Below are 18,694 nucleotides of genomic sequence, written 5' to 3'. Positions count from 1 at the left end.
ATGGCAAAGTAAGTGGAATAACTCAACCTCCTTTCTAAAAACCATCCAATTATCTGTAAATTTTCAGCCATTCACATGTCATCTTTCCAGACAACATGAAATGATTATACACAGGTTGAGAATGGGCTGTCTCGGCCTTAACTATGATTTAGCAAAAATAGCAAAACACCCCACAGGAATCTGCCCCTATTGCCCCACTCCTGAAACAGTTAAACATTTCCTAATAGAATGCCCGAAATATACAATAGAAAGAGCCATGTTAATGGCAGAAACCAACACAAATCGTGACTCTGATATCATTAAACTTTTAGCGTCTCAAAATCGAAATATTCAAAATTCCATAATCACATTTGTGTACAGGACAAATCGTTTGAGTCAAGGATAAGTTTGACGAACCTTAAAGATTATAATGTAGTATTTTCATAATGAAGTGTAAAGTAGAAAATTTAATTTGTAAAATTTGTAAAACAGTGAATTATTGATATTATGTGAATGTGTATTTGTATGATCTCAGATGTATACATGAGTAGGTATGTGTGTGTATATAGGCATATACACACATGCATATTATATTATATGCCGCAGTATGTTAAGTATTATTGTATATTAGTATTTGGAAAATTAGTGTAGATGTTTTATTATACATTAGAATATGTTGAAGGTATAGGCCTACCACCAGTGCACCTATCTTCATCATTTGCACCCTTGATTCTGCCCACAAATGTTCGCTATATACATATTTTTAAAAAAAAAAGATAAATAAAATGAATATGTTTGGATTTGGATTATATCGGAATATTGTTCCCCACACGCTCAGGCATGACGATCGCCACCATCTTTCTCGAGTTACCTAGGGCGCACGCCTGAGAAGCCTGCGAAACGCAATTCGCCGGGTTGGTAAGACAGAACCGAGGGTGACAACCTGGCCGTTTTGACTGAGCGAGGATAACAATAAAATTTTTATAATTAAAATAAAAATATGGTTGGAAATAAAACAAATATGGATATTATGAAAGAATTTGAATTTGTTAAGAAATATTGATAATCAATTTATAGGGAAATATATATATTATATAGTCTGGCAAAAATAGTCAAAATTATGACTGATTGCCATTAAACCTAAAACAACAACAACAACAACTAGTTAGGTGATCCGAGTATCCTCTCGGATCACCTTCTGTATCTGTACGGAATCTTTCTTTGTTTGTTTCTGGACAAAATTTGTGCAGAGGTTAGCTCAGAAAGTGCATTGCCTTTCAATGTCAAACTTATACCATATATGTATCGTCTCCCAAAGACGGCAATCGAACTAAAATCATGGTGATCAGTCAACCGTGACGTCACTATGACGTCATTATATGAAAACACATTCTCAATCATATCTCATTAATGGAATGGAGTTTTTCAATGAAATTTACGTCACATATATTGCAGGTCAAGCGCATACTACTCATATTCTCAAAATTCATCTATACCTTAAAACGTGCGCGTACGCACGCGTTGAAATATTTGTATGCTCAAATCGAGCTCAATTTTTTTTTTTTGCACACGTTTCAGACCATTTTGAGCATTTTTCGAAAAATTGAAAAAATTGGACGGACGCGTACGCGCGCGCTCATATACGCACGCACAGCTCATATGCAATATAAATTTCCCGTTTTTTCACACTTATCGGCTGCCTGTAATGTCAAGGAATATTTCCACCAAGTTTCAAGTCGATCCGACTCAATATGACGTCATACGGGCCCGTCAAAGTTGAAATTCCGCGCGCGCGTCAATGGCGATATACAGTGCAACTATGCCAAAAAACTGCCAATTTTAAATCCGATTTTACTCGTCAGGATGGACGGTGACCCCCCCCCCCCTTTTCTGTACATATTTTGAAAGCTGATGAGTTGTACATGTCATTTCATGGGGTGGCAATGCTGACAAAATGATTAAAAGATATCAAATTTCTTAAAAAAGTAAAAAAAGTAAATTTTCAAAATGACGTCATCAAATTTCAAGTTCATTCGAGCGTATTTCACTAATCCTTAGTCAATTTTCACCAAGATTTCAGTATGTTGTAGCTTATTAAATGCTCTTTCATTAACGTCATAACAGTATTTTGATTAGATGACGGCATCACCTCGTAAAAATGGATTGAATGTAATCTTGTCAAATTTGACCAGTTTACGTGTTAACTCTATGGGAGTGCAGTTTTTCTGAAAATGAAAATTGACATGACTATCTTTATCGAGCACTAGCTCACTTATGCTTCGGTGAATTTCTCCCAGATTTTAATATGTTGTAGCTGAGACTTTGCGCTATCGTAGATGTGCCCTTCGTTTTTTCATACGATGTCTGCATCACGTCAAAACACTTGGTTGAAATTAAAGCTTATCTTCGATGTATTGAAGTATTTCTTTCTTTCTGCAACTTTCTTTGCAATAACTCAAGAAAAACGGCCTCTATCACTTCCATATTTTGCACATGTTTAGTTCATGTGACGTGAATTATTTCATAAAATAACAACTACTTGATCGGACACCATCTTGGGTATGTAAATTAGGGTCAAAGGTCATGAGTGTTTCACCCTGTATCTTAGTGAATACATGTCCTATCTTTCCCATATTTTGCACACGCAAAGACCATGTTACAAGGATCATTTCACAAAATAACTACTTTTTACTCAGATGCCATCTTGTCTGTACAAATTGAGGTCAAAGGTCATATGTACTTCTTTTTGTATCTTCGTTATGACGTGTTATCTCTATGGGAGGGAATTTTTTTTAATGTGAAAATTGACATGATTGTCTTTATCGAGCACTAGCTCACTTACCCTTCCGTGAATTTCTCCCAGATTTTAATATGTTGTAGCTGAGACTTTGCGCTATCGTTTTGTGTACTTCGTTTTTTCATACGATGTCGGGATTACGATAAAAAACTTGGTTGAAATTAAAGCTTATCTTCTATGTATTGAGATATTTCTTTCTTTCTGCAACTTTCTTTGCAATAACTCAAGAAAAACACGCCCTATCACCCCCATATTTTGCACATGTTTAGTTCATGTCTCGTGCATTATTTCATAAAATAACAACTACTAGATCGAACAACATCTTGGGTATGTAAATTAGGGTCAAAGGTCATAAATGTTTCATCGTGTATCTTAGTGAATACCTGTCCTACCTTTCCCATATTTTTCACACGTATAGACGATGTCGCGAGAATCATTTCACAAAATAACCACTATTTCATCAGATGCAATCTTGGGATTGCAAAGGTGGGTCAAAGGTCATATGTACTTGTTGCTGTTTCTTCGTTATAGTGTATACAGAATTTGGTACCTAACATGGCAGATATGACTCCCTTTGCTAAATGAGAATGCAAACATCACACGGCCAATGTCTCTAAACACAGATGAAACTTGTATGGTCATGTCTATTGCGATCAGGACTCGAATCATTGATAAAAAAAAAATCGGATCACCTTAATTTGTCAGTGATGACAAATTACAATCTCCAGTTATTCTTACAACTAGACTTTTTGCTCTACTTTCACTAGCACCTTTACTCATTGTTTCATTTCTCTTTCCTCTCTCTCTCTCTCTCTTACACTTTTGTCTGTTTCTACACTACTTATCTTTTCATTTCTTTTCTCTTCTCTTCTCTTCTTTCTTCTTTTTCTTTTATTTCTTCCTTCCATACAACCCAACGGTCCTTTTCAGGACCGCTAGTATTAATTTACACATTTCTCCACAGGTTATTTCTCTTGTCTTCTCTCCTCAGGTCTACACTTTAACCTCATTTTGATTTCTTATTTTTGCATTTCTCCCACAGAAACCTTTTCAGGATTTAACTGTCATCAATTTTCCTCTCCATTTTTTTTTCCTTCTCAGCAGCATTTCATTCTAGGATCCATACTAGCTCCCTCTAATTTACGTCTTGAATTTCAATTTGTTCTTTTCTCCTTCTTTTCTTTGCCCCCCCCCCCCGCCTCTCTCTCTCTCTCTCTCTCTCTCCCTTCTCTCTACATATTCTCATCTCTCCTCTACTTACCCTTCCTTCGAGGGATTATTCGTCCTTTCTCCATTGATTCCGCATTCCATAGCCACACTGTTCAACATTCAACTCCTTCCTCTTCCTCTTCCCTTCTAATTCATCTTTCCCCTTCTAACGATGTCCGAACATCCTACTTGATTCTCACACTATTCTTCCTTACCACTCTGTGTTCCTTTCTCTACCGTCTCCACTAGTGCAACTTCAACCTCTAGCCCATTACTGTCTCCCACTCTTCACTTTTTGCCCTCCTCACAACCCTCATATGTCGCTTCCCTCTTCGTTTCTCCTCTTTCTAGGCTCTTCTGCCAAACAACGATCCGGTTAAGGACTACATACACATGGTGTCACCGCAAATCTTTCTTCCTAATCTCTTACCTGTCTCACAGAATTCACCACTATATCCCAGTGGACACATACAGGACACAGATGCGAAGGATCTCGTGCAGACACCGCCATTTTGACATCGTTGCAAGCACACATCTGAAGAGGAAAACCACTAACCGTCAATAACGTGTTCGATAGAGATCATTATCATGCTTGTCAGAGTAACAACTCCCCAGTACATTTTACTATCAAACTTTCTATTTTACAAGATTTTACATGCATTTCTTTGGTGCCACTGTAAAAAATAGGGTAACAAAAACGAAGAGATGGGGAAAGACTGCGTAGAAAATATTGTTGTACATCTCCTTTTTTTTTTTATAATTATTTTCTGTTTTGTATATATTGTAACAAAATTGGCCTTTGGCCTTAGAGGGCAGCATATAGTCAGAAATTCCCTGCACTGTGTTAAACCAATGAATGATATACACACACATGTATAAACAAATGCTAGTGTGTCCAGTGTGGCAGTGCCCTTTGCCACTTGGCCTGGGTATAAAAGGCCACATGTGCGCAGTAAAAGTTGAGTTGTCTAGCAGCGGTGTCTTTCAGCAGTGTGTCAGGAATCTTGCAGTCTTACAGCTGCAGTCTTATAGCTGCCCCCTTACAATTCATCCAGTTTAGTTCTGCATCTCTAGTACTCAGTAGTGAGTACATGCAGGGAAGCTGGGAGTTCCTAGTGCTTGCAGCATGCACTTAGTACCTGTTGTGTAGTAGAGTGCAGGTCTAGTTTGTACCATTAATAGATCAGCGTTCTCCAAATACTTAGTAGCAGTTCATGAGTTGTTTCCACGCTTTGGCCTGGTTGCTACATGTACCACGTTGACCAGTGAATAAAGACCATCATTGAGACGGTATGTATTAGTTACTTCTGGCGCAAATTATTATCGTGCTCATCTGATCATGTTGATGACAATGATTGAGTGACGTGTGCCATGCCAGATAGCATAGTCCTCTGCATGTGAATAATGAGTGTGTTTGCCAGCAGCAATGAACTACCTGAGCAGGCTGAGGCTGAGGTGAAGTGCGTGTGTGCAAGGGATTGTGAGTGCTGAGTTGGAGCCTCATAATTACTCCAGCGACCATATAGCACAGCATAAACATCACAAATATCAAAGACCCAAAATCGCTACAATATGTTAGGGTGTGATTGGATTTATATTGGTGTACTTTCTTATTATCAAATGATACGTTTTTGAACGGAACACTTTCGCACCATGACAGCAACATAAGTCTTTACTCAATCTGTACTGAAAATAATGAGATCCAAAATTTTCTAAAGACAAATCAATTATTTGCAGCACATTCATCGCCACAATAAGATATAAAAAAGATATGATTCGTGAACAAGAGTTCTCGTCCTGCAAACATCAGCAAAGTGAGATATATTTATGAAGCAATTCGATCTGAAGACTTTAAATGAGGCCACTCAATTTCACCTGATGGGCTCAGAGTTGCTTTCTACTTTTTTCTAATCTGTCAAAAGAAGCCTCGATCGTTCGATACGTTTGGTTTCTTATTATTATTATTATAATTTTTAACTGCTGTGCCCTAACAAACTAACCGCTATATATGTGTATCAGTGCCGGCGACGGGAAATTTACTGGAAGCTCATTAACAGAGTTCGTGGCGCTGTCTATCCAGTACACTCTATTTGTGGTGTCGTCGGAGAAGTAGATATCAGAAAAAAAGACGTCAATTCCCAGAGAGTAGATGTCAAGTGTGGAGGTGGCTGTAGGACGAAAGATGGCGGTACGTTGGCTTGGATTGTCGGGCGTTATGGATTCGATGACGTCACGGGATGTGTCGGTCCAATACAGTCGATATTCTAGCAGGTCAAACAAAAGGGTACCTGCATAATTAATATCTAACATTTTCTTACTTTCAGGATTAAATAACGTAGATTTTTCTGTCATATTGCAAAACAAACAAAAACATGAAATTCACTTAGATGTATGATACGAAATCGGGACATAATTTATTAATGCATTCAGCTTTACTGTAGTATATTCATTTCTGATTGGCACAATCTTCACAGTGCTCTTGTCTAGGCACTCTAAAGATTTGGACAGAAGCTGGAAGCGAAAACTTTGTCTTAACCTAAAGTTTCAAAAAAGACAGTTCCTTTCTATTCCCTATCAATGATTTCATCGGACAGCATATTACGAAATATATCTGCTTATTAGTCATCTAAATTCGAATGAGAATTGAACGAAAAGGTAGTTTCATTTCACTTCTAAATCCATGTATGTAAGCCAAGCTTTCCTGTCTGTTTCTATCTTTTCTCTCTTTTTTGTCCATTTCATGATCTAAAGGTGATTAAAGGAATCTACCTGTGAAATCAAAAGCTAACCCATTCGGGGCTATGACGTCAGTGTCGACTAGTGTTTCTTGATTCTGTCCATTTACATCAACACTTTCGATGCTCGGTGAGTTACCAGCTGTTGTGAAGAATATTCTTCTGTGTGGAAACAAGACACACACACAAAAAAAATGAATGAAAGGGTAAATACTGAGGTGCATCAAAATCCTCTAAAATTGAAAATAATGAAAATTAATAGCTGAGAAAGGGTTAAATCATTTGAAACTCTTTCGAAAGCATCATTTAAAAATGGCATGTGATTTATTGGACGTAATAAGGATTCATACCTCTTCACTGTTACCTATGCTACAGGTTTGTGAGAAATGTAAAAATATTTGGTTTTTGTTTTAAATACATGTATTGTTATTCTGCTTCTTAAATTCTTAAAAAAAAACTGGGAATGAATTTAACATAGATAGCAAGGAGCAAGGGTGCAGTGAATTCACTTCAAGGATTTCTCAAATTTTGATTTATATAAACATCCTGTGTACACAGACCTAACATTAAATATTGAAATATCCTTGTTTGATGTATATAAAAAGACACTCTATCTTTTACACACCCGTACGTACACACACACACACACACACACACTCACTCACACACACACACACACACACATACACACCTACATCAGTTTTCAAAGAAATGTATAATATATGCAAATGATAAACGTATATGCAAATGATAAACGTATGTGCAAATGATAAAGAATTGTTTACGTAAAGCGAGCGTGCCGTGGATCAATGATAGAGGCTTTTTTTGTGTGTGTGTGTGAGAATAGATAGATGGCTAGATCAAGGATTGTAGATGGACAGAGATTTTTGTGTGTGTATTTGTCAGAGCACCATCATCAATTAGGAAAACTTTAGGTTTATAAATTTTAAGCTAAAATCTAGTAGTACAGTGTACTTAACAAAGTTTCAAAATATTTCTGTAATGATTCAACTATAGTCCTATCCGTTATTGTATTGTACATCCGTTATTACATTTGATATTGTGTTTGTATTGTATCATTATCATTATCACCATTTTGCATGTATTATTATCACTGTTCTTTTTAATTTAGATCCAGCAAGATATGACATGCTTCAGGGAATACCGTACAAAAATATTTGTCATTTATTTGCTTATGTACTAAGTCGTATTCGAAATCGTGTAGGATAACAATTAGGATGTGGCGTTCATTTGTGTGTTTGTCTGTTTGTTTGTCTTTGCGTACCTGTATTTAACACTCATTTTGGAGGTCAAAATTGTCGGTTGTAATAATGACAGTTATAATGGTCATTATAAGTCTTATATATAGCGCATCATATCGGCGATTTCAATGTCATGTACAAACATCTTATAAGATTCTGCACTATATAAAATCATAATTGTGAATTTTTAGTTAAGACCATATTCTGAAAGAGCAGACTTTAAGCTTTAAAATGATGTATAACTCAAATCAAATGGACTCTCTTAACGTATCTAAATATTGGAAAGAATGCACAAACTCAGGAAAAGTGTGAACTGAGAAAAGAGGCTCTGAAGTACAGTGTCTATTCAAGCGCTTAATCTTTACCAAACCGTGCTGGCTGTGCGATGAATGGGACAAAAAACAGGAAGTAAACCACCAGAGTAACAACAATGAAGGGATTATCAGATTAAACTGAAATTAAAAATGCCTCATTAAAACATTTTGTCCATATTCGTGCCACATTTCAGAGCAGTAGCACCATTCTTTTAAAAGTTATTAGAGTTGAAAGTGAAGAGTGTGGACAAGGTTTTTCAGAAATGAAAAAGGGATTCTAAAGACACACCTAATCGCACTATTCTGCCAAAAATGTTCAAGATAAACTGTTAAAAAACACACTTTCCTGCCCGTTTTATGATACCAAATTTTAACATAATGTAAAAGAAGACCCGCTCTTTTAGAAAATATGAAAAAGTCAAGTTCGGCTAGGTTGACCCATTTGACTTATTTTCAGTCCTCACGCAAAATCAGTGTGGGCGACTTTATGTTCGTTTTGAGGTGCACGGTCACAATTGATCAGAATTGAATACTCCCGCCCCCTACGGATGGTCAATGTATTCATGTTAGGTCTAATCATACCCCCTGGCCGTTTACTGACACATGTTGGCGTATCATCACCGGGTATAATTATATATCATATTCTGCACTGGTCTTCTTTTGTTTGGTGTAATTTAGCTTTTTTTTTTTTTTCTTTGATATCTTTAACAGGTATCTCTCATTATTCCTTTCCTTTCCTATCTTCTTTTCCTCCTTGCGCCTAGAAATATTGTATCAAGCGCATCGATGATTGTAATGAGGATACATGAAATATTTGATATATGTTATTTCGGAATATACGTAATATCTTCGGCCTTATGCCAAAATGGCCTTGAATTTTATTGTTATACCATAAGGCCTTCAATGCCAGTTAAGTACCCTTTTTGAATAACAGTGGAAGTTTAGGCATAAGGCCGACAATATCTCAGTACACGAACACTTGGTACCAGTTTAGAAAATATTAGTTATCTTATAACAGAACAGTATTGCACAAATGCGTTTTGAGGAGTTTCATGAAATCTTTGGCATGAAAATATATACAATGTACCAATGAGTAATAAAATGCAGGCAACAACTGATTGCGTCAAATTACAAGGGCTGTAACCATGGTAACAATTACCGTCTAGTGTATGAAAAGGCCACAGCACGGGGTTCTGAAATCCCAGAAAGTAGAGTCGACCTTGAACTTCCGTCCAAATTTGCCGATTCAAGGGTCCCGCTTGATCTTGATGCCCAGTATATCTTGTTGTCTGCCAGATCCAGTGCCAAGCCATGTGGTGCTATATTGATTGATTGATTGAATGAATGATTGATTGATTGATTTAAATTGATTGATTGAAACAGCAACAACAACATCGCATATTACAGCTAATACAAGCAACTAATAAAAGAAAAGGATACAAGGGAAAGATAAGGGAAAAATGATATTAAAACCATAACTTATAACATTGTTTAAGAAATGACGTTAAACAAATTAAACCTTTTGTTTGAAAACTTTGATTGCAAGCCTCAATGAATTAGTGCAAATATGAACAAAAACTGAAAGAGGAAAAGGAAGTTCAAAGTATTAAAGCAAGCAATGACCACATTATTGTAGCGCAATTTTCAATTTTGTGGCAAGTTTTGTACAACGGCCTTTGTCATAAGAGTAACTCGAAAAAAGTGTAAATGTATTACTAATGGTGATTCCTTTCATTCTCCAGCGCACGATTCAGGACAGAACGATTTCAGTACCAATAAATAGCGTAGGATAAAATAAGTTCACGGATTCTTGTTTTGTGTTGTTATGTTGTTGTTGTTGTTGTTGTTGGTGGTGGTGGTGGTGGTGGTGGTGGTGTGTGTGTGTGTGTGTGTTAGTTTCTTTTAAAGATAAGAAGGTATTATTTAAGAATAAGAAAGTAAATTATTTGTAATTTAACGTGTATTTCATGTGATATTACTGATTACTCAAAAGAATCTTGATTTGTGTGTGAAATTGTGTTTGAAGAAAAATATATCAAATAAACAAACAAACTTGACGCCGATGAAGCAAGGACCATTTGGGAGCCTCCGTGTATGCTTGCTCTGTTGATTGTATGGGAGCCCTCATCCGACCAGTATATCATCTCATCTCGGTAGTCGTAGCCGATGCCTACGGGCGAAGCCAGTCCATCAATGGGTAGCACCTCGAACGGCGACTGGGAAAAGTTTGCAGCATCTGACTCAAGTTTAACGATTGCCGAAGCTGACAAGTCGGCAACGAGGAGAATGTGAGCTGGAAATGACGTAATGAAAAAGATGATCTCACTGAAAATAGGTGATGTAACTTCGGACATGGCTTTTCAGAATTAGGCAAATTAATCTTCAGCGAAATGTGCAAATAGAAAATAGACTACAAGATCTAGTTGGTCGTTCGGGATAGAGTCACTCAGACTAAATGATAGAATATCAAAAGTTCAATCTAAATCGGACAATACATAAGAAAATAGTGGAAATTGCAGGTGAACTTCGTAATTTTAGGTAATTCAAGAACTCTAAAAAGTTACTATTATTGATTAAGAAAATACAAGCCTGTCCGTAAAGGTGGTGTTGCTGGGTTGCATTTTGGTCATGTAAAAACAAAATAGACAGATAAAAGGAAAAGAAGTATGTTTCATTCTGCTCCTCCGACTTGAGATTGGATATGTACTCGATGCTACTTAGCAGAATTACCAGGATATGATGATATGAAATCAAAGGACCCTGAAATACAAAGTGATATTGACATCTCAAAAACAAAAGAGAGATCGTTGACTGTCGAATCACAACTTCAATCTGTAAGAGCTGAAAAAGGATTGAAATTATCTCATTTGAATTGTTTGTCCTTGACTTAAAATATTGATGAAATACGTAAAATTGTAGATTTGTCTGATATTGATGTGATGACTCTAAGTGAGACACATTTGAATGAAGAGATACTTAATGCAGAAATTGATATTGATTTATATGATGTGATTAGAAAAGATAGAAATCACATGGGTGGAGGAACTGCAATATATATCAAAAATGCGATTCGTTATAATGTAAGACCAGATTTATGTGATGAATCTTTGGAAATGATTGCAGTTGAGGTTAAACCATTGAATGTAAAATCAATTGTTGTTATTGTGTGGTACAGACCACCAAACGCTAATGCACGAGGGTTTGATTTGTTTGAATCTGTACTTCATAAACTGGACGATCTGCAACAGGATTATATCATACGAGGTGATCTGAATTGTAACATGCTTACAGGTCATCAGTCCTGGCAAAGTAAGCATCTGAAAGAGTTGACTGAAGCTTTTGGATTAACCCAAGTTGTATCTTCACCTACACGAGTTACTGTTGATACTTCTAGTTTGGTTGATGTTATATTGGTTAATAACCTGGATAAAGTTGGAAGAGTAGATGTGATTCCAGTCTCATTAGTGATCATTATATTGTTTTCTGTACATGGGGTAAACAAAAAATGTGTAAAGAACACTCACATAGATTTAAAGTTAGCAGAAATATTAAAAAAAAAATAGATATTGTTAAATATGCAGAAGATATAAGTAAATTGCGCTGGGACTGTGTATATAATGCCACTGATGTTAGTACTGCGTACTCTGCTTTTGAAAGCGAACTCTTGAAAGTAATATACCATAATGCTCCACTGAAACGTAAACGTATTAAGAAAAAGGAATCCCCATGGATTACTGATCATGTGCGACAACTCATCAGAGATCGTATTATGTCGAAACGCAAAGCTGGACTGACTAATGAAAAAGACGACTGGGATCGATATAAAAAGGCAAGAAATTGTGTAACAGCTGAAATACGTAAAGCGAAAAGAGATTTTATTACCAATACTATTAAGGCAAGTAACGGTCAATCCAGTGATGTATGGCAATCGCTAAGTTATGTGGTGCCTAAGAAACAAAGTCATGAAAGAATAGATGAAATTGAACGAGATGGTGTCCGATACTATGGGAAAAAAAGCCCTGGCTGAAAACTTCAACGATTACTTCGCGGAAATTGGAAAAACACTTCAGAATAGTATCACTAAGAACGGCGTTGATTATGTTGATCTTGACAACGACCTGTCCGATCATTGTAATGAGTCATGTTTATCATCATTTAAAGACATAGAAGAGCATGAAACTCTTGAAGATGTCAGTGAAAAAAGCTTGTGGAAACGATGATATCCCAATGTCGCTCATCAAACCGGTTGCTCATTTAACTGTTAAACCTCTTACACATATACTGAATATGTCAATTAAACAAGCCTCTGTTCCAGATGAACTGAAAGTTTCTAAAATTACAACTGTCTTTAAAGGTGGGAATAAAATGGTGATTGGAAATTATAGACCAATCAGTATTTTACCTGTTTTTGCCAAGATTTTTGAAAAGATAATATTTACTCAACTATATGATTATTTGACCAGTCATCATCTTCTCTGCGACCAACAGTCTGGTTTTCGCCCTGATAATTCGACTTCCACTGCACTGTTAAAAGTAACAGAGGAATGGCTAGACAAGCTCGAGAGGTAATCTAGTTGGGGTAGTAACATTGGACCTGAAAAAGGCATTCGACACTGTTAGTCTAGCGGGATTTGAGTAAAAGTTGGGAACCGGTCTCTTTTACCTAATTTGAGTATGCTGAATCCGAAAAATCCGGTTCCCAAGCGAAATTCACCGATCTTGACCATCTAATTTGCATAAACAAAATGGCTGCCAAGCCACAGAAATGATCAGTTTTAGACACGCATTCTCAAGAAATTTTTTGCAAACGAGCTGGAAAAAAGTGATTTGAAATGTTTGTTCAGAGAATAGAATTACCAATTTAAGGGATAAACGTTTCTAGGGTGGTAAATAGTATATTTTATTCATAATTATGCAAATTAGTACTGAAATATGCAGATAAATATATATATACATTAACACTGGAAGAGTAATTTTGACATTTATTTTTTTTTTTTTTTTGGGGGGGGGGGCAAACGTTTTGAGGGTTAGGAAAAGTCCGGTACCCTAGCGAAATTCACCGATCTTGACCATCTAATTTGCATAAACAAAATGGCTGCCAAGCCACAGACATTATCAGTTTCAGACACCCATTTTCTATAATTTTTTCTTGCAAACGAGCTGGAAAAAAGTGATTTGAAATGTTTGTACAGAGAATAGAATTACCAATTTAAGGGATAAACGTTTCTCGGGTGGTAAATAACATATTTTATTCATAATTATCCAAATTAGTACTGAAATATGCAGATAAATATATATTAACACTGGAAGAGTAATCGTTAATTTGTTTTTCTTGAGAGGCAAGCTAAACACTAAGTATGTAGACTTTAAGGTTTTGAGGGTTAGGAAAACTCCGGTTCCCAATCGAAATTCATGGATCTTGACCATCTAATTTGCATAAACAAAATGGCTGCCAAGCCACAGAAATTGTTAGTTTCAGACGGTAAGCACTATTTGGGCACCCGTCCCGCTTGATCATGAATATTCATCAGGCAGTAAGATACTGTACTAGTAAATGGCAGAACGCTGGATACGTGCCATAGAATGTAAAAACGTATTGCCGGGAAATATAAAAGTCTCGAAAAATTGCATAAACGGGGAATGTTAAAACGTCTCGCCGGGAGATGGAAAAATGTTCGGTTTTGTCGGAAAATGTAAAAACGTTGCGGGAAATGTAAAAATCATGTATTTCCACGGTATTACGGATACATGAAGATGATGAACATTCATGATGAAGCGGGACGGGTGCCCAAATAGTTCTTACCGTTTCGGACATGCATTTTCTAGATTTTTTTTTTTTTTTTTTTTGTAAACGAGCTGGAAAAGTGATTTGAAATCTATGTACTTACACTGATATTACCAACTGGAGGGATAAACGTTTCTCAGGTAGTAAATAATATGAAGAGTTTGTTTGCAAAAACCGATAAGTCCATATTTGCCAAATGGAGATATTTGCGATTAAAGGTCAAGAAAAATAAAGAGAATAATAAGAAAATTTTTGCTCCTTTTGACCATATCTTCAAAAATATAGCTTTATATGTAGTGACCAATATATAATTTAAAAGGTATTATTTTGTACTTTATGACAGAGATCGTCCTTAAAAATCTTCAAAAATGGACTTATCGGTTTTTGCAAACAAACCCTTCATATATTTCTTTCATAATTATGCAAATGAGTACTGAAATATGCAAATAATCATATATTAACACTGGAAGATTTTTCATATTTTTTTTTCTTGAGAGGGAAGTTAAAAACACTAGATATATAGACTTTAAGGTTTTGAGGGTTAGATAAAAACCAGAATCCCTTCTCAGTGGTATCAAAATAAATGCAAATATCTTAATTGGTATGCAAATTATATTTATGCTTCCTGAGGTTTGTGTGCATGCAGTTCATTCAACCTCTTAAAAGGTGCTTTTTTTTAAAGAATTCAAGTTAGGAACCCGATTCTTAACCAAAATTGATTGCGCTAGGGGGAAAAAAAATATCTTTTTCAAGCAAAATGCACTTTAACATCTAATTTGCATAATGCATACAAAATAGCTGCAATATTGCCATATAATTGTCCATTCCATGAAAAAAAAATAGTACATTGATAATTGCAAACGAATTGATGAAAACTTTCTCTACGTGGATCATGACCCAACTTTTTATGGGATGGGGGAATGTCATCGATCAATGCCATTTTGTTCATATGCAACATCCATTATTGCATTGTTCCCAGTTAACCAGAGCATGGTAATCATATATATTATATACATATACATCTGATATTCATATACAGTATACATATTTAGATATATGATTACATATGATTTTATATATATAGCAAACATTCGTCTATAGATTGAAATGGGATAGGTAGTTTTATTCTATTTTCTCTTGAAGAGTGTTTTTTTTTCCTTGCAAATTGAAAAAATACTTCTAATGTCACAACAATCATTACTGATGCCCCAATAAATAAATAAAATTATGTTGTAAGTCCGTTTTGGAAAGTTATAGAACAGGCGCGATCACACACTGGCAAAAGATCAAGAAGTTTAAAATCGCGATCTCCAAGATCTCAAAAGGCGTGGCCAAATTGGTAAATTGGCAAATTATCGGAAAGTTTATGATCGCAATTTATAAGATCTTGAAGTTTTTCAAGTGCGTGTGACTGCAAACTTTCCTCCAAACTTCCCACTACAGCTAGGTATATTTCATTTTATAATGCTGTCCCCGCCAAACTTCTCGATCTCTTGCCATTGTGACCGGACAACAAAAGATCGTGAAGACTTCGCGATCTTAAACTTTGCGATCTTTTGCCACTCTGATCGCGCGTTATCATGATAAAATCAAATAACGATGTTAGAATAGCAGTGACGGAGAAAAAACGGGGAAAAAAAGTGTGGCAAACATCTACCTATATTTTATCCTTCTACATCTGTATAAGAATGTAACTTAGTCAACTTCCAAGACAGTTCGAACTCTGAAATTGCCTCGGCCAGTGCAATCTGCGAAATTAGGGGTTTACACCTTCCTGTTCCTTTTTGTTTTTGTTTTCAATATGAGTGGATAACATGCCGCCAGTGATAACCACCATGCAGGTACGATGCATTTCAATTCATTCTTAACTGGACGTCGCCACGCTCCCTTGTCTGTCTGACTTATGATATATCTCACCTGGTGTGATTCAGATCATAGAAATGACATTATTAGCAAACAGGCCTCTAGCTTTAAGGGCCAGTGGATTGTAAGAACCTAGGAATAATGAATACTCATTAGAAACCATGTTACATACAGAAGATTCCACTTCGTATCAGACGTAAATGGTCGCCATTTTGCCTCTCATTATATGCTTTATCAAGTATAGTTTTGAATATCCATGTTGTCACTTGAATTACTGCCCAAGAATTAGGAAATGGATCTTTTCATGGAGGACCAGGGTTTTCCATCACCTTGCGAACATGAAGTTACTTTTGTTCCCTTGAGAGATAACATCGATCCGATTGCTACCTTAAAGAGACCTTCTTCCGTAGATACTGGAGTTGTGCAATTTCTGCCAAATTGATACTGACAGTAGCACTCTTATCAAAGCAAGTGATCAATGACTCACAATCATCAAGGATGCTGCTTGTACGAGAAGAAAAATAAAGGGTTCCAAGAACATGGTGATGGTTGTTATCAGTCGTCTTTATAAGAATAAACTTATATTTGATTCAAAAGATGCATCACACAAGCTCGATTGATACAAAATATGTTCCGCCATTTTACCGACAGAAGTATACTGAACGCTTGCGGAAGCAGCTCAAGGACAATACTCCTGTATCAAAAAAAAAGAAGAAGAAGAAGAAGAAGAAGAAGAAGAAGAAAAGAAAATCCTGCTCACTGTGCCAGACCTGATCTTTCTTCCCCATTGGACAATGGGTAGGGACGCTTTGATCTGGTCTACAGCCTGTACAACTGATATATCTAGTTCCAATCCTGCAAAGTTGCATTTAGATGATTTCATGTGCATGCGAAAGCAATGCAGAACATTTCGATGCAAATGTCACAAATCAGGCCTACGATGTACAGCAGAGTGCGCATGTTAGCAACAATGTGATGGTGCAAACCTTGCAGGAACGTAGATCAATTTAACTCGATTGAGAATAAACTTTTCGACTCAGACTATGTTTTTTTTTTTCAGCCAAAATAAAAAAGCGTTGATGACAAAAATTACAAAGTTCATCCTTCGTTTCTGTTTCCGACACTGTACGAGATTTCTTACAATTCTTACAATTTTTTTTTTTTTTTGCTTGAGCCTGCAGAGAGGGTAAAGAGATAGATAAAAAAACCCACATAAATTATGTTTGCAGATGAGAATTATGAAAGTTGCCACTTGATTTTAAATCTAATGTATATTGATGTGATTTCCCGATAACTTTGATGGCAAGACCTTGTTTTGGTAGTAAATATGCATAGAAAATGGTGAATATTTGCATAATATATTATGCAAATGAGATAATAGATGTGTGTTTGTTTAGTAGTTTTGTTAATTTTTGCATATCTTAATCACACCTGGAATCATTAACAGGTCATGATGTTATAACTGCTAAAAAGAAAAACATGTTCATATATTGCTGCAGTGCGTTGTAGAATCTAGAAACCTTCCTGGTCTACGGCCTCTTGAATATCAATTTGCAAACATAATTTCCTTTCAGTGTCATTCAGTTCTCCTTTATTGATTGATTCCAGTACTCGATTTACTTCGGACTCTGACGACATCATAATGTGCAACTTGCTTGCCCAATAACTTGTATATACGTCAAGGTACATTTTGATAGCAAGACTTTGTTTAGGGGAATATATCCATAGAAATGGCCAACTATTTATATAATTCATTATGGAAATTAGATTATTAGGGTATGTCTAATAGCTGTTTTTTGTATCTCTTTATCACAAAAGAATCATCAACTTATGTCTTGATATTATAACTATAATGATTCAGATTCATATATCGCGGCAATGTGTTGTAGAATCCCGAAGCTAGTATTACCAATTTGCATACGTTATTGCAAATATTGTTATTCATTGTTTTTTTTATTCTGAATTGGTTGATGCCAGTACTTTAGATTTTTCTCGGACTCACATGACACTATGTACACTTTATTTGACCGATAGCATATCTATTTTTCAGTACACCAATGTACATTTTGATAGCAAAACTTTGTTCTAGGGGAAATTATGTTGAGAAAATTGAAAAATATTTGCATAATTCATTGTGCAAATGAGATGCAATATTGTATTTTAATTTAAAAAAATTGGTTCTTGTATCTCTTTATCACACTCCCGGCAATGCATTGTAGAATCCAGAATCCTGCCAGCTCTTGTATACCAATTTGCATAGATATTTGCATAAGTGTAATTCAATTCTTTTGTATTGATTAATTTTTTATTCGACTCTTCCTACACCAAGTACTTTTTGATTGCCCGATAACTTGTTAAAATGATTAAAAACAGAAGTGAACACGTAGGTACATGTACATATACAGTGTATATGCCTTAATGCATTGCTGTATCAGCTAATCAGCAAACTGCTAATTTGCATATTTCACCTCTTAATTTGCATGTATAGATGAAAGTTATGAACAACTGATGACCTAGCTATTGTCTTTGCACCTTAATTTCTGAAATTATTACTATTTCTGCATGTCTAAGGAGATTTTATGAAAATTAGATCATCGAAACACCTTAAAAGCAATGAATTGGCAGCCATTTTGTTTATGCAAATTAGATACTCTTAGACTCAAAATTCCGCTTGGGAACCGGAATTTTCGGATTCAGCGTACTTGAATTATACAAAATAGACCGGTTCCCAACTTTTACTAAAAAATGCC

General features: G+C 35.8%; 1 protein-coding gene across 1 annotated transcript in view; it reads right to left on the bottom strand.

Moving 5' to 3' along the window:
* Nucleotides 1–18,694, bottom strand: part of LOC140236667 (uncharacterized) — an 89,395-nt gene that overhangs the window by 63,386 nt on the left and 7,315 nt on the right. The window contains exons 3-7 of the mRNA XM_072316591.1: nucleotides 10,350–10,589; nucleotides 9,456–9,615; nucleotides 6,755–6,882; nucleotides 5,986–6,249; nucleotides 4,416–4,520 (exon numbers count right to left, since the gene is read on the bottom strand). Of these exons, the coding sequence (XP_072172692.1) occupies nucleotides 4,416–4,520; nucleotides 5,986–6,249; nucleotides 6,755–6,882; nucleotides 9,456–9,615; nucleotides 10,350–10,589 (897 nt within the window). The remainder of the gene's footprint in view (nucleotides 1–4,415; nucleotides 4,521–5,985; nucleotides 6,250–6,754; nucleotides 6,883–9,455; nucleotides 9,616–10,349; nucleotides 10,590–18,694) is intronic.

This window comes from Diadema setosum, chromosome 13 (assembly GCF_964275005.1).
Source record: "Diadema setosum chromosome 13, eeDiaSeto1, whole genome shotgun sequence".
Lineage (NCBI taxonomy): Eukaryota > Metazoa > Echinodermata > Echinoidea > Diadematoida > Diadematidae > Diadema > Diadema setosum.
Note: the sequence above shows the minus strand (reverse complement) of the source record. Positions and strands in the feature narration are given on the sequence as shown.